We start from the raw sequence: 20,479 nt of genomic DNA on the forward strand, positions 1-20,479 counted from the left end.
AAAGAGACTGCCCTAGCTACTTTTGTTCTCCTGAACTTCGTTTTCTAAATTTTAATCGAATTCTCTTTTAAAAATACAAGTCTTATCAAATTTACTGTGTTCTTAAAATGTACAAATAATGTACAAATAGTCTCCCCCCACTGTGTAGAGAATGTCCTGGACAATTGTTGACATCTGACACTATTCTTTTCCTTCTGTGCCATCTCTTGATTTCCAGGGGCTAGGAGCCTGGAAACTGCATTTCTCAGACAGCCTCTCAGTAGGGTTCTGGTTTAGTGGAGGCACTTTCCTGATGGAGGGAAAGGGGAAAGAGAAAGAAAAAAATGATTGCTCGTAATGTGGGCAAATAACGTGGATAGGAGCAGATAGCAGAAATGAGCAGCTTCCAGGAACTTACAAAACTTCAGGTTAGGCTGAACTCACAAAGCATGAATGTCATTCCAAGAATTGGAAGTCTCAAGCAGCTTTAGGAACTAACATTTTAAGCCTCTCACAAAGCCATTTTCAATGGTCTTCAACAGCAGGGGTCTGATCCTGAGGTATTACAACGACTCACCTCTTCCTGGACTCTACCAGCCTGAAGATTCTGACTAATCATTTTACTTTCTTTACTTTTGGGATTTTGGTTTGGTTTGATTTCTGCTTACTCAGTTTCTCCAGGATTCTGTTGCCTTATTTTCCTATGTCATTACGGCTTTTACTTTTAATGTCTTTTTATCCTCTTCCCATATTTTTCAAATTCTTGATAATCTGATCCACCCAGGTGTTCACTCTCATCTCTATTTGAGTAGACAGTGGTACCTCTCTGAGACTTTATTTCTTAATCTGTAAAATGAGGATTGCATCACCTACCCATTTTACAGAGCAATTGTGAGAATCAATCACTTGTCCATGATGCCTGGCAGACATGCCAATTCCTTCTTTTCCCTCAAGGCCATGCTTATTTCTTTTTCTGGATCATTGGCATTACAGATACTTAACATCAATAAAATTTATATACACACACTAGTATATGCACACACATACCCAGAAAGAGGGAGAAAGAAGTATTTACTTATTCTATACTCAGCATTTTGAAATTTGACATTCAGAAAAATAATAACAGATGCAAAATAAAAGCTACACTCAAAACCCTTGCTGTTTCTGATATTCTGTCTTTCTTCACATATCTACCATTTATCATACTCTCAAACCAAAGATGGTCTCAGCTCTCCATTCCTGGGTTCTATACCAAGTTCTGCCAAAAAAGTTACATAAATCTTTTCTAAATGTATCTGGAAGGTTCCTCTTCTATTCTTTTCTCTTATATTTATTCTCTGGCCAAATATGCCACTCATTCTAATGTTGATTTTGACGAAAGCAACTCTAAATTTATATTTGACTTGCATCAACATTTTATAAAGAGGTCACACCCAGATTTGCTGATGGAAAAGAAAACCACAAATGTTTTATCTGTTGTTCAATTCATCACCCAACCTATTATATTTATAAAGTGAATATTCATAGAAATTCTGGCTGTGACCTTTTTCCAAAATCCAGAAATATCTGAAACAAAGCAAAACAAAAATAAAAAAAAAAATACTCCCAAAGTGCTTCATCTCTGGTACAGGGGAAACCATGGTTTAGGCTAAAAAGCAGACGTGGGTTTGAAAACTGCCTCTGTTTCTTATTACCAAGCAGTTAAATTTTTCTAAACTTGAGAGAAAACATAAATTGACAGACAAGACATGCACCTTAGCAGAAAAAGTGTTTGAGACCCACCATCAGGCCCTGATGTTCCACTGTCCACTGAGCAGCTACATAAATTTTGGCAACTTGCTTAACCTTACTGGTCTGTACTTGTAAAGCAAGGAAATTAAAGAAGAGGCTCCTTAAACCACCTTCCCACTCCATGTGCATAAAAAGGGCATTCAGGAGGTGAAGCAAGACAGTGGACTAGATACATCACCTTACCAGCTACTCACAGCAAGGCAGGAGAAAGAAGACTCCAATGATCTCTGGCTGGGGGAACCCACCCAGGCACATCACTCTGGGGGCACAGGAGCCAGCAAAGAGGTTCAAAGCTGAGGAAAACCTGCATAGAAGGTGAGTGTTTGGGAATGGGTGGAGACCAGCCGGCCAACCCACCCATGGAGAAATGAGGACAGGAAAGGTCTGTCCTGCAGTTTTTTGATTTTGGGCTAAACCTGCTCATTGGAGTGGCCTTGGAGAGCTTAAATGAGTGGGTAGACTTGAACAGTGTCCAGTGGTGGGGATAGAAGACTGAATGGGGGGGAGCTCCCACTTGCTTGGATGTTAGTTGGGGACCACTGTTGTGTAAAAGCCGCCAGGGAGAAACGATCTGCAGGAACACACTGCATGGCCAGTTCTGGCATGCCTGCTGAGCTCAGGCATCCACCCTTGGGGTGAGCTGAGCAACCCCAGGAATTGTCAGGGTGCAGTGTATGACATGCCTCCTAAGAAATGTGGTGAGAGCTTTAGGACCACAATCCCACGGGGACTGAATGCTGACAAAGCAACAGGCCTTAATTGAGGGCAACTGAGTCAGGAAGACAGGACTCAATCTCCTCTGCAACTAAGAGAGTGGCTTCCAACAAACCTCATTTTTGACAACAAAAAGCATGTTTTCTGTCTCCTAACATTACACCGCCACCTGGTGTCCAGGCAATATATTGCTCTCTCTCGATATATAGTTACATGCATATACATATATTTCTTTGAAGATTTTTTTTGTTTGTTTCTTTGTTTGGTTGTATTTTTATTTTTTTAGTTTTACTTTCTTCAATAGCAAAGGCTTCTCCTTTTTCTTTTTTTTTTTTTACCATTTTTCAGTCCCTTTTATGCTTTCTTCCTTTTTTAAATTTCTCTCCTTTTATCTCAATTTTGGTAGAGATTTTTCTACTTTTCTCATCTTTCCCACATAAATTTCTCATACAACAGCTAAGATATCCCTTTTTAAATTTACCTAATATAATTGTATTTTTAATTTTCTTTATTTTTTTTTTTCTCTGAGTGCTGGGGGGGGTCATGACATTGGTCTGGCTCAAGGAGGTAAGAAGTTCACGTTCTAGGGTGTCCTTCTAGCTTTAGCCTTTGGAAAGACAATATTGGCAGCCCCACTGCAACATACTGCTGAATTTTTAATTTTATTTTATTTTATTTTTTTTTTTTGAGACAGAGTAACCCTTCACAGAGTGCTGTGGCATCATAACACACAACACCTCAAACTTTTGGGCTCAAAGTGATTCTCTTGCCTTAGCCTTCCTGGTAGCTGGGACTATAGGTACCAACCACAGTGCCTGGCTATTTTTTAGAGACAAGGTCTCACTCTTGCTCAGGTTGGTCTCAAACTCTTGAATTCAGGCAATCCATTCACCTCAGCCTCCCAGAGTGCTAGGATTATAGGCATGAGCCACCATGCCTGGCCTAATCTTTAATTTTTTTCTCTTTCCATATTTGGTGGAGGTGGAGTCCTGCTTTTGCCCAGGCAGATAAGGAGCTCCTCACTTTAAGGGACCTGTCCTACTCAGAACTCCCAAAGTCTTAGAGTTTCACGTGTGGCCATAGCACCTTGCCGAACAACACCATATCTCCTGTTGCTCCCTTTCTCTTCTTTCATCCACCTTTTTTTCCTTTTCCTCTTTTTTCTCCCTTCTTGCTCTTTACCCTTCTCTTCCTTGTAGCCTTATACCAAAGGCCACTTCAATACCTAAGATCTGAGACAAGGTAATTTAAAGTGAAGGAGGTAGTGAGAAGGAAAAGGTAGGGGAATGAAATGAACCAGGAGAAAACACACATGAGAAGGAATCAACAGAAAAATTCTACCAACATGAAAAACCAAACCAGAGCAATCCCCCCACAGGACCATGAGGCAGCTACTGCAGGGGATTTTACCTATAAAGAATTAATGGAAATGACAGAAAGGGAATCTAAAATATGGATGACAAAGGCTATAATGGGAATTAGCAAAAAAGTGTAAAACCAAAACAAAAAAATAGATGAAAGATATGAAAAATATAGAAAAGATATGGTGCAGCTTAAGGAATTGAAGGAGTCAATCAGAGAACATAAAGATGCAGTAGAATAACAGATCAGACCATGGAGAAGAAAGAATCTAAGAGCTAGAGGATAAAGCTCTTGAGCTAACATAGGTAGCTAAAGAGGCTGCAAAGAAGAGAGAAAAAGCAGAACATTCACTCAGAGAATTACGGAACCACATGAAGCGTGCAAACATACAAATTATAGGGATCCCTGAAGGGGAACAAGAATGTCTCAAAGGAATGCAAGCCCTACTAGGGAATATCATAAATGAAAATTTCCCAAGTTTTACTAAAGATTCTGAAAATTCCTTTTAGAGGGATATCAAACCCCAGGTCATCTCAACACAAACAGAGCAGCTACAAGACACATTGCAATGAACCTGTCCAAAGTAAAGACAAAAGAGAAAATTCTGCAAGCAGCCAGGAGTAAGTACCAACTGACCTATGAGAGCATACCCTTCAGGGTGATAGTGAACTTTTCAGCTGAAATTTTCCAAGCCAGAAGAGACTGGTCATTACCTTTAACCACCTTAAACAAAATAATTTTCAGCCCAGAATTCAGTATCCTGCTAAACTAGGCTTCAAAATTGATGGAGAAATCAAATATTTTACTGATATGCAAACATTGAGGAAATTCTCCACAAGAGCAGCTCTACAGGAAACCTATACCTATTCTACACACTAACCATCACAATGGCCAGCCAGCAAAGTAAACATCCAGAAACTAAAGGACAAAACCTAGCTTCCACAATGACACAAAGATAAAACTAAGCAACAGATGTTCACAAAATAAGATGAATTAAACAATCCTCAAAGAAAGCATAGGAAAAACACTGGAAGATATTGGCCTGGGGAAAGACTTCATGAAGAAGACTGCCATGGCAATTGCAACAACAACAAAAATAAACAAATGGGACTTCATTAAACTGAAAAGCTTCTGTACAGCCAAGGAGACAACAACCAAAGCAAAGAGACAACCTACACAATGAGAAAGGATATTTGCATATTTTGAATCAGACAAAAGCTTGATAACTAGGATCTATAGAGAACTCAAATTAATCCACATGAAAAAAGCCAACGATCCCATATATCAATGGGCAACAGACATGAATAGAACCTTCTTTAAAGAAGAAAGACGAATGGCTAACAAACATATGAAAAAATGTTCATCTTCCCTATATATTAGAGAAATGCAAATCAAAATCACCCTGAAATGCCATCTAACCCCAGTGAGAATGGCCCACATCACAAAGTCTCAAAACTGCAGATGCTGGTGTGGATGTAGAGAGAAGGGAACACTTTTACACTGCTGGTGGGACTGCAAATTAGTACAACCTTTCTGGAAGGAAGTATGGAGAAACCTCAAAGCACTCAAGCTAGACCTCCCATTTGATCCTGCAATCCCATTACTGGGCATCTACCCAGAAGGAACAAAATCCTTTTATCATAAGGACACTTGTACTAGACTGTTTATTGCAGCTCAATTTACAATTGCCAAAATGTGGAAACAGCCTAAATGCCCACCAACCCAGGAATGGATTAACTGTGGTATTTGTATACCATGGAATACTATTCAGCTATTAAAAAAAATGGAGACTTTACATCCTTTGTATTAACCTGGATGGAAGTGGAAGACATTATTCTTAGTAAAGCATCACAAGAATGGAGAAGCATGAATCCTATGTACTCAATTTTGATATGAGGACAATTAATGACAATTAAGGTCATGGGGGCGGGGGAAGAAAAGCAGAGAGAGGGAAGGAGGGAGAGGGGTGGGGCCTTGGTGTGTGCCACACCTTCTGGGGGCAAGACATGATTGCAAGAGGGACTTTACCTAACAAATGCAATCAGTGTAAGCCGGCTTATTGTACCCTCAATGAATCTCCAACAATTAAAAAAAAAAAAAAAGATGAATTAAACTCCAACACACTTATCAATTCTACTAATAAATGTTAATAACTTAAATTCTCCACTGCAGAGGCACAGGCTGGCCAAATGAATAAAAAAGCCATCCATATGCTGTCTCCAGGAAACTCACCTAACTTTTAAGGACTAATTTAGACACGGGATAAAGGATGGAAAACAGTATCTTGGGCAAATGTAAATAAGAAGAAAGGTGGGGTTGCAATCTTATTTTCAGATACAAGTGGATTTAAAGCAACTACAGTTAAGAAAGACAAAGATGGACACATTCTATGAAGCAAACATCACCCTGACACCAAAACCAGGAAAAGAGCCAACTAGAAAGGAGTACAGACCAATTTCACTAATGAATATAGATGCAAAAATAGTCAATAAAATCTTAGCCAATAAATTACAGTGACACATTAAAAAATTATACATCATGATCAAGTAGGCTTCATCCATGGATCTAAGGCTAATTTAACATACACAAATCCACAAATGTAATTCATATCAATAAAAGCAAAAACAAAGACCATATGATCCTCTCAATAGATGTAGAAAAAGCATTTGATAAAAGTCAGCATCCTTTTCTAAGAAGAATACTTAAGTATATAAGCACTGGTGGCATATTTCTTAAACTGATTGAAGCCATCCATGACAAACCCACAGCCAGTATCATGATGAATGGAGTAAAAGTGAAAGCTTTTCCACTTAGAACTGGAATCAGACAAGGATGTCCACTATTGCCACTACTATTCAATGTCGTGCTAGAAGTTCTAGCCAATGCAATCAGACAAGAGAAAGATATAAAGGGCATCCAAATGGGAGAAGAGGACATCAAACTCTTGCTCTTTGCTGATGATATGATCTTATACTTACAGAACCCCAGAGATTCAACCACAAGACTCTTAGAAGTGATCAAGAAATACAGTAATATCTGAGGGTATAAAATCAATGTTTACAAATCAGTAATCTTTGTATATGCCAACAACAGCAAGTTGAGAAGCTAATCAAAGACATAATTCCCTTCATAAGAGCTTCAAAGAAAATAAAATTCTTAGGAATATACCTAACCAAAGAGGTGAAGGACCTCTACAAAGAGAATTATGACACCCTCAGAAAAGAAATTGCAGAAGTCATTAACAAATGGAAGAGTATACAGTGATCCTGGCTGGGAAGAATCAACACTGCTAAAATGTCTGTACTTCCCAAAGCAATCTACAGATTCAATGCAATTCCTATTAGAATACCAATATAATGGAAGAACTGGAAAAAAAAAGTTCTTCATTTTGTATGCAACCAGGAAAAAACCCTGTGTAGCCAAGGCAATTTTAGTAATAAAAACAAAGCTGGAGGCATCACTCTACTAGACTTTAGGGTACATTACAAGTCTACAGGGACAAAACAGCTTCACAAAAATAGATACAGAGACATTTGGAATCAAATGGAAAACCAAGAGATAAACCAGTCTCTTGCAGACATCTGATCATTTTTTTTTTTTTTTTTGAGACAGAGTCTCAAGCTGTCCCCCTGGGTACAGTGCCATGGCGTCACCAATTCTTGGGCTCAAGTGATCCTTTGGCCTCAGTTTTTCTATTTTTAGTAGAGACAGGGTCTCGCTTTTGTTTAGACTGGTCTTGAACTCCTGAGCTCAGGCAATCCACCCACCTTGGCCTCCCATACTGCTAGAATTATAGGCGTGAGCCACCGCACCCAGGCCATCTGATCAATAATAAACCAACAACAACAATAACAACAACAAAAAAAACCGCATACACTGGGGAAAAGAATCCCTATTCAATAAATGGTGCTGGGAGAACTGGATAACCACATGTAAAAGACTGAAACTGGACCCCTGTCTTTAAGCACTTACAAAAATTAATTCAAGTGGAATAAAGATTTATATCTATGTCATGAAATGATAAAAATCCTAGAAGAAAGTGTGGGGAAAACTCTTGAAGATGTCAGCCCCGTGGAAAGATTTCATGAAGAAGACTTCTGTAGCAATTGCAATAACAACAAAAATAAACAAGTGGGACTTAATTAAACTGAAAAGTTTCTGCACAGATAAGGATACAACAATCAAAGCAAACAGATAAACTTCAGAATAGGAAAAGATATTTGCATATTACAAATCTGACAAAGTTTGATAACTAGGATCTATAGAGAACTCAAATCAGTCAACAAAAAAAGAACAAACAATCCCATCTATGACTGGGCAAGAGACATGAATTGAATCTTCTCTAAGCAAGACAGACGAATGGCTAACAAGCATATGAAAAAAATGCTCATTGTTCCTAGTCATCAGAGAAATGCAAATGAAAACCACTCTGAGACATCACCTAATCCCTGTAAGATTAGTCCTCATCACAAAGCCTCAAAGTTGCAGATGCTGACATGGATGTGGAGAAAGGGAACACTTTTACACTGTTGGTGGAACTGCAGATGAATATGGCCTCTTTGGAAAGAAGTATAGAGAATCCTCAAAGAACTCAAATTAGACCTCCCATTTGACCCTGCAATCCCACTACTAGGCATCTACCCAGAAGAAAAAAAATCCTTTTATAATAAAGACATTTGCACTAGATTGTTTATCACAGCTCAATTTACAATTGCCAAAATGTAGAAACAACCTAAATACCCACCAACCCAGGAACAGATTAACGAACTGTGGTATATGTATACCATGGAATATTATTTAGCCACTAAAAAAGATGGCGACTTTACATCTTTTGTATTATTCTGAAAGGAACTGAAACACATTATTCTTAGTAAAGTATCACAAGAATGGAAAAGCAAATATCCAATCCACTCAATACTAATATGAAGCCATTAGATGAACTAATTCACATCCACAGAGAAAAACTCATTTCAATTCAAGTTGGCGGGGGGAGGAGTGAAGGAGGAGGGAGAGGAGACAGGGTTTTAGGGTGCTCTCACTTAATGGGCACAATGTAGGGTTGTGTGGCAAACCTTTGGGTGTGGAACACAACTACAAGAGGGGCTCGACCTAACAAATGCAAATATTGTGACTTGGTTATTTCTACCCTCATATTAACCTAAAATTAAAAAAAAAAAAAAGAAGGCATTTATACTCTCATTACAGTTAACTCTTTTAAACAGACCTGAGCTTAGAGAGGAGGTCCCCTATTACTGTTCTTGAAATGTTAGGGAATATCTACTGATAAGGATAAGTGGTGTCCCGGCCAGATGGGTGGAGCTGGGGTGGGGGGGTGCAGACCAGCTGCCTCCACCTTGGTGGTGTTGGTGCGGTGGCAGCGAGCAGAGGAACCAGCGGGCTGGAGGGTAGGCAGCCCCCACCCCTACCCTCATCCCGAGGCTCCAGTAGCTGGAGGGGCCAGACAACTGCTGGGGAAATACCAGCACCTTAGGTTTCCCTTCCCTTGCACTTGTGGCAGGGAACCCACCCATTTCCTAGGCCTGGTCAATTTCATGCACATTTCCTAGGTCTGGGAATGAAAGGGATTGTAGCCATTCATTCAGGACCCAGACACACTGTCCCAAACACCAAAATATAACTACAGAGGGTCCCAGACATGCTAAATATAAGTGTTAAGCCCAGCTAAATGTAACTACAGAGGGCCCCAGGCAACTATATATAACCCCTGGACAAAAAGCCCAGAGTGAGACAGACAGACAGCAAGAGAGCTTTTTTCTCCCCACTTGAGTTTTCACTCCCTGCTGGGAGCTTTGGTGTTTTTGTATTGTTTTCTATAAATAAATCCTGTCTTACCACTGATCTGTGGTCCGCGGATTCATTCTTTGAATCACTGAGACAAGAACCTACTGAAGACAAAATTCTGGTATCACGACCATGCTCATTTGTTTTCCTATTCTAGCTTTTTTTTTTTTTTTTTTTGGCCGGGGCTGGGTTTGAAACCGCTACCTCTGGCATATGGGGCCAGCTCCCTACTCCTTTGAGCCACAGGCACAGCCCTGTTTTCCTATTCTAGTGCTGAACATTTTTAGCCTTTGTGGGTTTTTTGTTGTTGTTGTTTGTTCATTTTGTTTTGAGACAGTCTCTCTGTGTTTCAAGTCCAGGCTGGACTTGAACTCCCAGGCTCAAACAATCTCTCACCTCGGCCTCCCTAGTAACTGAGACTACAGGTACATGCCACCAAACCACGCTAGACTTTGGTTCTATAAAGAAGCAGGTCTTGAAAACAAAATTAGATGTGAGACTTTAGTCATGCAAGACATAACCATCAGCAATTATACCCAAGGAACAGCTCCCAGCGACAGCCCTAACTGGCCCATATTTCATTTCAATCTTCCAACAATGCTATACAGAATAATTTTTCCTATTTTATAGGTGAGAAAATCCTGATTCTTCGTAGGATTTTTTTTTTATTAAATCAAAACTGTATACATTGATATGATCATGGGGCATCATACATTCGCTTCATAGACCATTTGACACATTTTCATCACAATGGTTAACATAGCCTTCCTGGCATTATCTCATTTACTGTGCCAAAACATTTACATTCTACATTTACGAAGTTTCGCAAATACCCCTGTAAGATGCACCACAGGTATGATCCCACAGATCCCCCTCCCTCTACCCACCACCCCCCTCCCTCCCCTCCCTTTCCCACTTCCCCCTATTGTTAGGTTGTAACTGGGTTATAGCTTTCATGTGAGAGCCCCCAAATTAGTTTCATAGTAGGGCTGAGTACCTTGGGTACTTTTTCTTCCATTCTTGAGATACTTTACTAAGAAGAATATGTTCCAACTCCATCCATGTAAACATGAAAGAGGTAAAGTCTCCATCTTTCTTCAAGGCTGCATAATATTCCATGGTGTACATATACCACAATTTATTAATCCATTTGTGGATCAATGGGCACTTGGGCTTTTTCCATGACTTAGCAATTATGAATTGGGCTGCAATAAACATTCTGGTACAAATATCTTTGTTATGTTGTGATTTTTGGTCTTCTGGGTATATGCCCAGCAGAGGGATTACAGTTTTGAATGGCAGATCTATTTTTAGATTTCTGAGTGTTCTCCATATCTCTTTTCAAAAGGAATGTATTAATTTGCATTCCCACCAGCAGTGTAGAAGTGTTCTCTTTTCTCCACGTCCACGCCAACATCTCTGGTCTTGAGATTTTGTGATATAGGCTAGTCTCACTGGAGTTAGATGATATCTCAAAGTAGTTTTGATTTGCATTTCTCTGATGATTAAAGATGATGAGCATTTTTTCATATGTCTGAAGGCCGTGCACCTGTCTTCTTCAGAGAAGTTTCTCTTCAAATCCCTTGCCCAGCCTGCGATGGGATCCCTTGTTTTTTTCTTGCTGATGCGTTTGAGTTCTCTGTGGATTCTGGTTATTAAACCTTTGTCAGAGATATACCCTGCAAATATCTTCTCCCATTCTGAGGGCTGTTTGTTTGCTTTACTTACTGTGTTCTTGGCTGTGCAGAAGCTTTGTAGTTTGATCAAGTCCCAGTAGTGTATTTTTGAAGCTGCTTCAATTGCCCGGGGGGGAGGGTCTCCTCATAAAACACTCACCCAGACCAATTTCTTCAAGGGTTTTCCCTGCACTCTCCTCTAGTATTTTTATAGTTTCATGTCTTAAGTTTAAATCTTTAATCCAATGAGAGTCTATCTTAGTTAATGGTGAAAGGTGTGGGCCCAATTTCAGTCTTCTGCAGGTTGCCAGCCAGTTCACCCAGCACCATTTGTTAAATAGGGAACCTTTTCCCCACTGAATGTTTTTAATTGGCTTATCAAAGATCAAATAGCAGTAAGTAGCTGGATTCATCTCTTGGTTCTCTATTCTCTTCCAGATATCTACTTCTCTGTTTTTGTGCCAGTACCATGCTGTTTTCATCACTATCGATTTGTAGCAACGTCTGAGGTCTGGTAGTGTGATTCCTCCTGTTTTGTTTTTATTTCTGAGTATTGTCTTGGCTATTTGAGGTTTTTTCTGATTCCATATAAAATGAAGTATTGTTTTTTCAAGATCTTTAAAATATGACAGTGGAGCTTTAATAGGGAGTGCGTTGAAATTATATATTGCTTTGGGTAGTATGGACATTTTGATAATGTTGATTCTTCCTAGCCATGAGCATGGTATGTTTTTCCATTTGTTAACATTTTCAGCTATTTCTTTACTTAGAGTTTCATAGTTCTCTTTATAGAGATCTTTAACGTCTTTTGTTAGGTAAATTCCCAAATAGTTCATCTTCTTTGGCACTACTGTGAATGGGATAGAGTCCTTGACTGCTTTTTCAACTTGACTGTTGTTGGTGTATATAAAGGCTACCGATTTATGAATGTTGATTTTGTAACCTGAGACGCTGCTGTATTCCTTGATCACTTCTAGGAGTTTTGTAGTAGAGTCCCTAGTGTTTTCCAGATACACAATCATATCATCTGCGAAGAGCGAGAGTTTGATCTCTTCTGACCCTATATGGATACTCTTGATCGCCTTTTCTTCCCTAATTGCGGTGGCTAAAACGTCCATTACAATGTTGAAAAGCAATGGAGACAATGGGCAGCCATGTCTGGTTCCTGATCTGAGTGGAAATGATTCCAATTTAACTCCATTCAATATGATATTGGCTGTGGGTTTGCTGTAGATGGCCTCTATCAGTTTAAGAAAAGTCCCTTCTAGACCAATTTTCTTGAGTGTTCTGATCATGAAGTGATGCTGGATATTATCAAAAGCTTTTTCTGCATCGATTGAGAGAATCATATGGTCTTTGATTTTTAATTTGTTTATGTGCTGAATTACATTTATAGATTTACGTATATTGAACCAGCCTTGAGACCCTGGGATAAAACCAACTTGGTCATGATGTATAATTTGTTTGATGTGTTGCTGGATTCTGTTTGTTAGGATCTTGTTGAATATTTTTGCATCTATATTCATTAGTGATATTGGTCTATAATTTTCTTTACTTGTTGGGTCTTTTCCTGGTTTGGGGATCAGGGTGATGTTTGCTTCATAGAACGTGTTAGGTAGTCTTCCGTCTTTTTCTACCTTTTGGAACAGGTTGAGTAATATAGGTACTAATTCCTCTTTAAAGGTTTGGTAGAATTCTGACGTAAAACCATCTGGTCCTGGGCTTTTCTTTTTAGGAGGTTTTGTATAGTTGATGCTATTTCTGAACTTGATATGGGTCTGTTCAACATTTCCACTTGATTCTGGCTAAGTCTTGGAAGGTGGCGTGCTTCCAAGTATTGGTCAATTTCCTTCAGATTTTCATATTTCTGAGAATAAAGTTTCTTGTAATATTCATTAAGGATTTTTTGGATTTCTGACGAGTCTGTTGTTATTTTGTCTTTGTTGTTTCTGATTGATGATATGAGAGATTTTACTCTTTTTTTCTGATTAGGTTGGCCAGAGGTTTATCTATTTTGTTGACCTTTTCAAAAAACCAGCTTTTTGATTTATTGATCTGTTGTATTATTCTTTTGTTTTGAATTTCATAATTCTGCTCTAATTTTGGTTATTTCTTTTCTTCTACTGGGTTTGGGGTTGGAATGTTCTTCCTTTTCCAGTTGCTTGAGATGTCCTATTAAGTTGTCAACTTCCCCTCTTTCTGTTCTCTCGAGGAAGGCTTGTAGTGCTATAAATTTCCCTCTTAGAACTGCCTTTGCGGTGTCCTAGAGGTTCTGATAGTTTGTGTCTTCATTGTCGTTTTGTTCCAAAAAATTGGCAATTTCTTTCTTAATCTCATCTCTGACCCAGCTATCATTCAGCATAAGGTTATTTAACTTCCATGTTTTTGTATGAGTATGCAGATTCCTGTTGTTACTCAATTCAAGTTTTATTCCATGATGGTCCGAGAAGATGCAAGGAATAATTTCTATTCCTTTAAATTTACTGAGGTTAGACTTGTGACCTAAAATGTGGTCAATTTTGGAGTAAGTTCCATGGGCTGATGAGAAGTATGTGTATTCAGTTTTGTTGGGATGAAATGTTCTGTAGATGTCTGCTAAATCTAAATATTGGATGGTTAGGTTTAAATCTAAGATATCTTTGCTCAGCTTCTTGCTGGAGGATCGATCCAATACTGTGAAAGGAGTGTTGAAATCTCCGATGATTATGGAGCTGGAGGAAATCAAGTTACTCATGTCTGTTAGAGTTTCTCTTATAAATTGAGGTGCATTCTGGTTGGGTGCATAGATATTAATAATTGAGATCTCATCATAGTGAGTATTACCCTTAACAAATATGAAGTGACCATTCTTGTCCTTCCTTACTTTTGATGGTTTAAAGCCTACTGTATCTGCAAATAAAATTGCAACACCTGCTTTTTTCTGATTACCAATTGCCTGAAATATGGATGACCATCCTTTCACCCTGAGTCTGTATTTGTCTTTTAAGTTAAGATGTGACTCTTGTATGCAACAAATATCTGGCTTGAGTTTTTGTATCCAGTCAGCTAACCTATGCCTCTTTAGAGGACAATTTAAGCCATTCACATTAATGGAGAGTATTAATAAGTCTGGTGGAATTTTGGGTATTGAGTTTTTCAAAGGTCCAGTGGACATTTTTAATCCTTTCGCCAGTGTGGAAGTTGGAGTTTGATCCGAAGTTTCTGAGTGAGTTTACTTTTGTGGTATAGGATTGGGTTGGTCATTGTGGAGGATAGGTCTGAGATTATCCTGAAGAGCTGGTTTACTTATGGCAAATTTTTTCAACATATGAATGTCATTGAAGTATTTAATTTCTCCATCATAAATGAAACTCAGTTTAGCTGGATACAAGATCCTGGGTTGAAAGTTATTTTGCTTTAGGAGATTAAAAGTTGATGACCACCCTCTTCTGGCTTGAAAAGTTTCAGCAGAGAGATCTGCAGTTATTCTAATATTCTTTCCTTTGTACATAATAGTTTTCTTTCGCCGGGCTGCTTTGAGAATCTTCTCTTTCATGTTAACTTTAGTGAAGCTAATTATGATATGCCTGGGGGATGACTTATTGGGGTTGAATCGTGCTGGGGTTCTGAAGCTGTCTGCTATCTGAATTTCAGATTCTCTAGGCATGTCTGGAAAATTTTCTTTCATAATTTCATGCAGAAGGGCCTCTGTGCCCTTCGAGGCCACTTCATCATTCTCAGAAATCCCAATTATTCGTATATTGCTTTTCTTTGAAATATCTGAGAGTTCTCTGAGTGAGTGGTCCGTTTTTGCTCTCCATTTCTCTTCCTCTTTGAGAGATTGGGAGCATTCGAAGACTTTATCTTCAATGTCAGAAATCCTTTCTTCTGCTTGCTCCATTCTTTTGCTGAGGGATTCTACTGTATTTTTCATATCTTTGAGGGCTATAAATTCTTGCTTCAGTGTGTCTAAGTCTTTGGTGGTTTTGTCTTTAAATTCATTAAATTCTTGAGACAACTTTTGAATTTCTCCTCGAATTCCTAATTCCATTTTATTAATCTTGTCTGCAATCCAAATTCTGAATTTGATTTCTGACATCTCAGCCAGTTGTTTCTGAATGGGATCTTCAATCACATCTGTCATATCTTTTCTTGGGGGAGTTGATCTATTCTGGTTATTCATGTTACCAGAGTTTTTCCGCTGATTCCGCCCCATGGTTATTTTACTCCCTTTGATTTTTCCCCTGGGGCTTTATCGAGGGCCTGTACAGTGTTGTGGCCTGAGAAACTGGGGCCCTGTCTTGTGTAGTGGGGCTAAGTGGTTCTGTCTTGTTTTCAGCTGGTTTCTGTTAGATCCTATTGTAACATTTACTCTGGCTTGAAGTCTCAGCTATGTGGCAAAACCAGCAATTAAGACACCCCGCCCGCCCACCTCTGGCACCAGTTGGGAAAGGAAAACCAAACCTTCCTACAACCGCATACACAGGACACCGCCTGAAAAGTCCTCAGTCTATTAGTTCAGTTCAAAAGGTCCAAATCGATTGTCTCAATCGGCACCTGTCTAGAGTGGGAGAGTTCAAGAGGTCTCTGGGAACTGGATCACAGGGGTCTGGTGACTCCTCTGATATGGCTTACTCCAGTGCTGCGCGCAGTCAGGAGGAGCCACCTAGCAAATAGATCAGTCTGGGAAGGTTGATGTCTCCTTCCCCACTTTGCCCCTCCGTCGGACCCAGTCACTGGTATCTCTGCAGATGGCTAACCCAGTTGCCTATAGTGAACAGATACTCCAGGGGTTTGCACCTGCCTGAATTGGAAGGAAGTCTGCCAGGCCCCTGCAATCTGCCGCTATCTAGCAGGAGGAGATGGGGCCTGACATCTTTGAGTGCTTGATGGAGGTGGTGGGAGGGAGGTGTTCACTCAGGATTAGCCCCGTCCCTGATTGATGCTGCTAACAGAACAGAACAGAGCAGACAACTTTGTGGGGTTCTGTCTCTGTTTCTGCTAAAATCGCCTACAGAAGACGGGCTGTTCTGAGTTCAAATGTCTTTGCTGCTGGAGATTTGTGTCTGATTACCTCTCTGTGTCGGCCCTGCCCTGGAAGCTTCCCAGGTTTGTGAGCAGCATCAGGCAAATCCTTTGCTCACTGGTGGCCTCCTCTGGTTGCCCAGGGAGACAGTGGGTGTGGCTTCAGAATATCCAGAAGTGAGCCGTTTTGCTGCTAAGAAAAAAACGGCTGTTGATTTGCCTCCAGGAACTGCTGCTCTAGTGTGGGCACCCAGCCAACCCTTTTCTCCTCTGTCTTGCGCCCCAGAGTCAGCACTGAGCAGCCGCAGTTTATGCTCTGTCCACACACCTCGAGAGATCTCCCAAGAATCCGGACTCCTGGGGGGCAAGCCCCTTGACCCCCGATTGAGAGTGAGGGGAAGCTAGAGTTTCATTCAGTTTTATGCCTGGCCGTATTGATGCACGGGGAGGGCTGCTGCACCGCACCGCAGGGAAGTGCCGCCAAGGCGTGACTCTCCCTCAGCCGAGTGCCCTCTCCTCACTCGTGTGTCTCAGAGTCAGCGCTGGCCAGTTGCGGCTCGGGCACTGTGCACTCCCCTCAAGAAATCACCCAAGGATCCGAACTCCTGAGGGACAGGCCCCCAGACCCCGAGTGAGAGTGGGGGGGGAGTGCTGAGAGCTCAGCGGGGAAGCTAGAGCTTCATTCAGTTTTATGCCTGGCCATATTGATGCACAGGGAGGACTGCTGCACCGCACGGCAGGGAAGTGCCACCGAGGTGTGACTCCCCCTCAGCCCGGTGCCCTTTCCACACTCGCGTGCCTCAGAGTCAGCGCTGACCAGTTGCAGCTCGGGGACTGTCCACTCCCCTTGAGAAATCACCCAAGAATCCGAACTCCTGGGGGACAGGCCTCCAGACCTCAGTGAGCAGGAGGGGAGTGTTGGGGCTTCAGGGTTGTCGGCAAAGGATTTTTAAAGTTTTATACAGTTTTATGCCCGGCAGGAGAACTACATGGCACCCTAGTAGGGGAGGTAGGTCCAGTTTTTAGAAGGTCTCTCCCGTGGAGTGTAGTGGGAGGGCCTTTAATTTCTGCCCATTTGTTTAATTGTGGGGCTCTTGAGCCGGTCTCATGGGGGAGGGGGACTCACGTCCACTTGATGGTGGATTTTGTACCTTTCGTTTGCGTCCTTGTGATCACAGCTTGCCTCAGCGGTGTTGACGTGCAGTTCTTCAACCTTCTCTCTTGGTGAGGCTCAAATACACCAGGATACTTACTAAATTCCTGTCCCTTAACTCTTCTTCTGGACGGGAACCTCTGTTGAAAGCTGGCTTCAGTCCGCCATCTTGTCTGTCCCCCTCCTTTGTAGGATTTTTTAAAGTAAATAACCTGCTCCTTTAGGAATGTATTTTTGAGACATTTCATTAGACTTTCATATGCTATCTGTTAGAGAAAAGCGTTCTAGATGTCCCCAAGTCAAAAGTTACTTATTACAAATAATAAATGTTACCAAATGTCCAGCCTTCAAGTTAATACACAAACAGAAAAATAATCCTTATAAGTCCTACACAGAATTAAAGACAGGCTGCACGTACCCATGGACATTCCCCATTAGTTAAGCAGCAACTCTTCTGTCTTGTTTGCATCCTAACTGCATACTCTTATCTCCAAGCTGTTATCAGACTTACATGCAAAGAATTCTAGTTTTTGTAGGGAAGAATTAGAGCTTTAAGGGTGAGGGGATACAAAAACATTATTCATAGAGTTTCTTTTCCCCCAGAAGCTTTCACAGTAGCATGGCTCAGGCTCTAAGTGCCTCTCGGTTGGGAGGCTTTATTTCTAGAAACCCAAGTGGGGCCCAAGTGAGGATGATGCAGGGACAGCAGGGAAGAGCTGGGAGTGAAATGAGATGGGAAGCCCTGGCCAGCAGCACAAGGGTCAGTCAGCACCCTTGCTTGTGTATTTCTGAGGCCTGTAAGTGGCAGCAGTAGCTGACTGTACGGATGATGGGTGGGTCCAGGAAGAGTAAAGATGGTATATAACATGTTTAAAAACTTGTCAACCTGTAGGTCTAAAACAATAGCCACTAGCCTTAGTGGGCTGTTTAAATTTAAATTAATTAAAATTAAATAAAATTAAAAATTCAGTTCTTCTGTGGCACTAGCAACACAACATTTCAAGTGTCCAAAAGCCACCTGGGGCTAGTGGCTAAAGCAATATCCAATCTTTTTTCTTTTCTACCACATTGGAAAAGTAAAAGGTGTGTTGGGCCACACAGTAAATACACAAACACTAACAAAAGCTAATTAGCAAAAAGAGGTCCAGGCATAAAGCAAAAAAGTCCTTACAAAATCAGCACTGTGGCTGTTGCAGGTTGAACAGCCCGAGGTGACAGTATTAGAAAGCACAGATAAGAGAACATTTCCATAATCACAGCAAGTCCTATGGGACAACATTGCTTGAGAGTTCAGATTATCTAAGAAATCAACATTTAAAACACTTGAAGTGTAATTATTACTGGAGAAGTATCTGTGGCATACTGGTTAAGAACATAGGCTGAAATCCTGGTTCCCAGCCTTGTTAGTCACAGGACTCTGGGCAGCCTAGTAACCACTCTATGCCTCAGTCTCCTCATCTGTAAAATGGGGAAGCTAACAGTGCAAACTTTTAGAAAGTTTTTGAAAGGGTTAATGTATGTAAAACACTTAGAATGGTTCCCGACACATACTAAGTACCATTTAAATATTATCTCTTATTATTAGTTTCTCATTGAAACATAATTCTATAATCTAGCACCGATTTCTAGGGAAAAGATATAAACTGATTTGTGTGTTTGATCCTTTCTGTCCCCCACCCCCCCCCCGTGTCTTTGTTGGATGAGTTAAAACACTGCCTCGTCATCAGCAGTATGGATAAGACAGGGGTGGACTCTCTTCTTACTTGTACAACAGAACGTCAGCTGCCTGGAGTACTGGGTATGTGAGCAGGCCCACCATTCCGTCATGCTTCTGCTTGGCACTCTTTGCCTGTAGGGGGTGAAAAGAGAGGAGGGAAGAAATCTGACTTGAACCTAATTAAATTGCTAAATTAAAAAATTTTTAAAGCAAGCATAGTTTAATCTAAAGCCATCTGTAATAACATTCTATCTCAGTTCCTTTTAGCAACTCTAGCCATCCCCTGGCTGGCTTGTCTCATGCCCCAGGCTTAGGCATGAATGGGGCTGATCCATCTCACCACTGCCCCCTTTGAAGGATCCTACACTGCCACTATCTCTTATTCATTTTATTAAGTAAAGGGCATAGGAGTATTCTAGGCTCTGAATCAGATAAAATTCCAGACCTCAAAGAAAGGTCATAAAATAGGTCATAAATTCTCATGAAATTAAATTTTTACAAATTAACATAAGTTGACATCAAAGGCCCTATTGTTTATCAGTGGAGATCTCCCAGAAAGTCTCACATCATGCTACTGACAAAACTGCAATGCTTTTTTAAAGTCACATCTTAAAAAAAAAAAAAGAAAAAACAAATCAAAAAACACAATTTAAAAAATGAAACTAAGTAAGATAAATTTTAAGCTAACCTATCCTAATGATCTGTCCTGATCTTTAGGCGATTAAGCACGGGGGGGCAGTGAGGTAGAGCAACTCCAAACATCAGTACAGGTTGTACAGGCCAAACAGTCCCTTAAGGAAGTTGATGGAAACACCAGAAATCACAATGGAAATAGTCAATAACCAGTGAGCAGTAGGTGCTGTGTATAAACCACGGGCAGGTACCCATCAACCATGAGTCCCAGCAATACTCTCTCACTGCACCTGAACACTGCTGACGCATAATTGGGCTCTCCGAGCAGAGCTATTTATTAAAAGCAAATATTGTGTGCTGTTCCAAGGCCTAGGCATATTATCTCTTATAAAATAAGTGGCTATTTTGGTATATAGATAAATCCTATTTGATTAATTAATATGAACCACTTACTTCAAGTCTGATTATTTCTGAATTAACTGAACAATTCAATTTATAAACTTGCACAATTCCAGGAACCAAACTCATGAGCTCACAAGTCAGCCACCAATATGTAAACATGGCCTTGAAGGCACAGACTGAAAACACAACAGCTTCTCTCTTGAGCCATCTAAATTTCAGTGCTTCATAATTTAGTTACAAACTTAT

General features: G+C 40.5%; 1 protein-coding gene across 1 annotated transcript in view; it reads right to left on the minus strand.

Moving 5' to 3' along the window:
• Nucleotides 1-20,479, minus strand: part of WARS2 (tryptophanyl tRNA synthetase 2, mitochondrial) — a 112,688-nt gene that overhangs the window by 6,970 nt on the left and 85,239 nt on the right. Inside the window, exon 4 of the mRNA XM_053592012.1 lies at nucleotides 19,245-19,330. Coding sequence (XP_053447987.1) covers nucleotides 19,245-19,330 — 86 coding nt within the window. The remainder of the gene's footprint in view (nucleotides 1-19,244; nucleotides 19,331-20,479) is intronic.

Source organism: Nycticebus coucang, chromosome 5, assembly GCF_027406575.1.
Source record: "Nycticebus coucang isolate mNycCou1 chromosome 5, mNycCou1.pri, whole genome shotgun sequence".
Taxonomy (NCBI): Eukaryota; Metazoa; Chordata; class Mammalia; order Primates; family Lorisidae; genus Nycticebus; species Nycticebus coucang.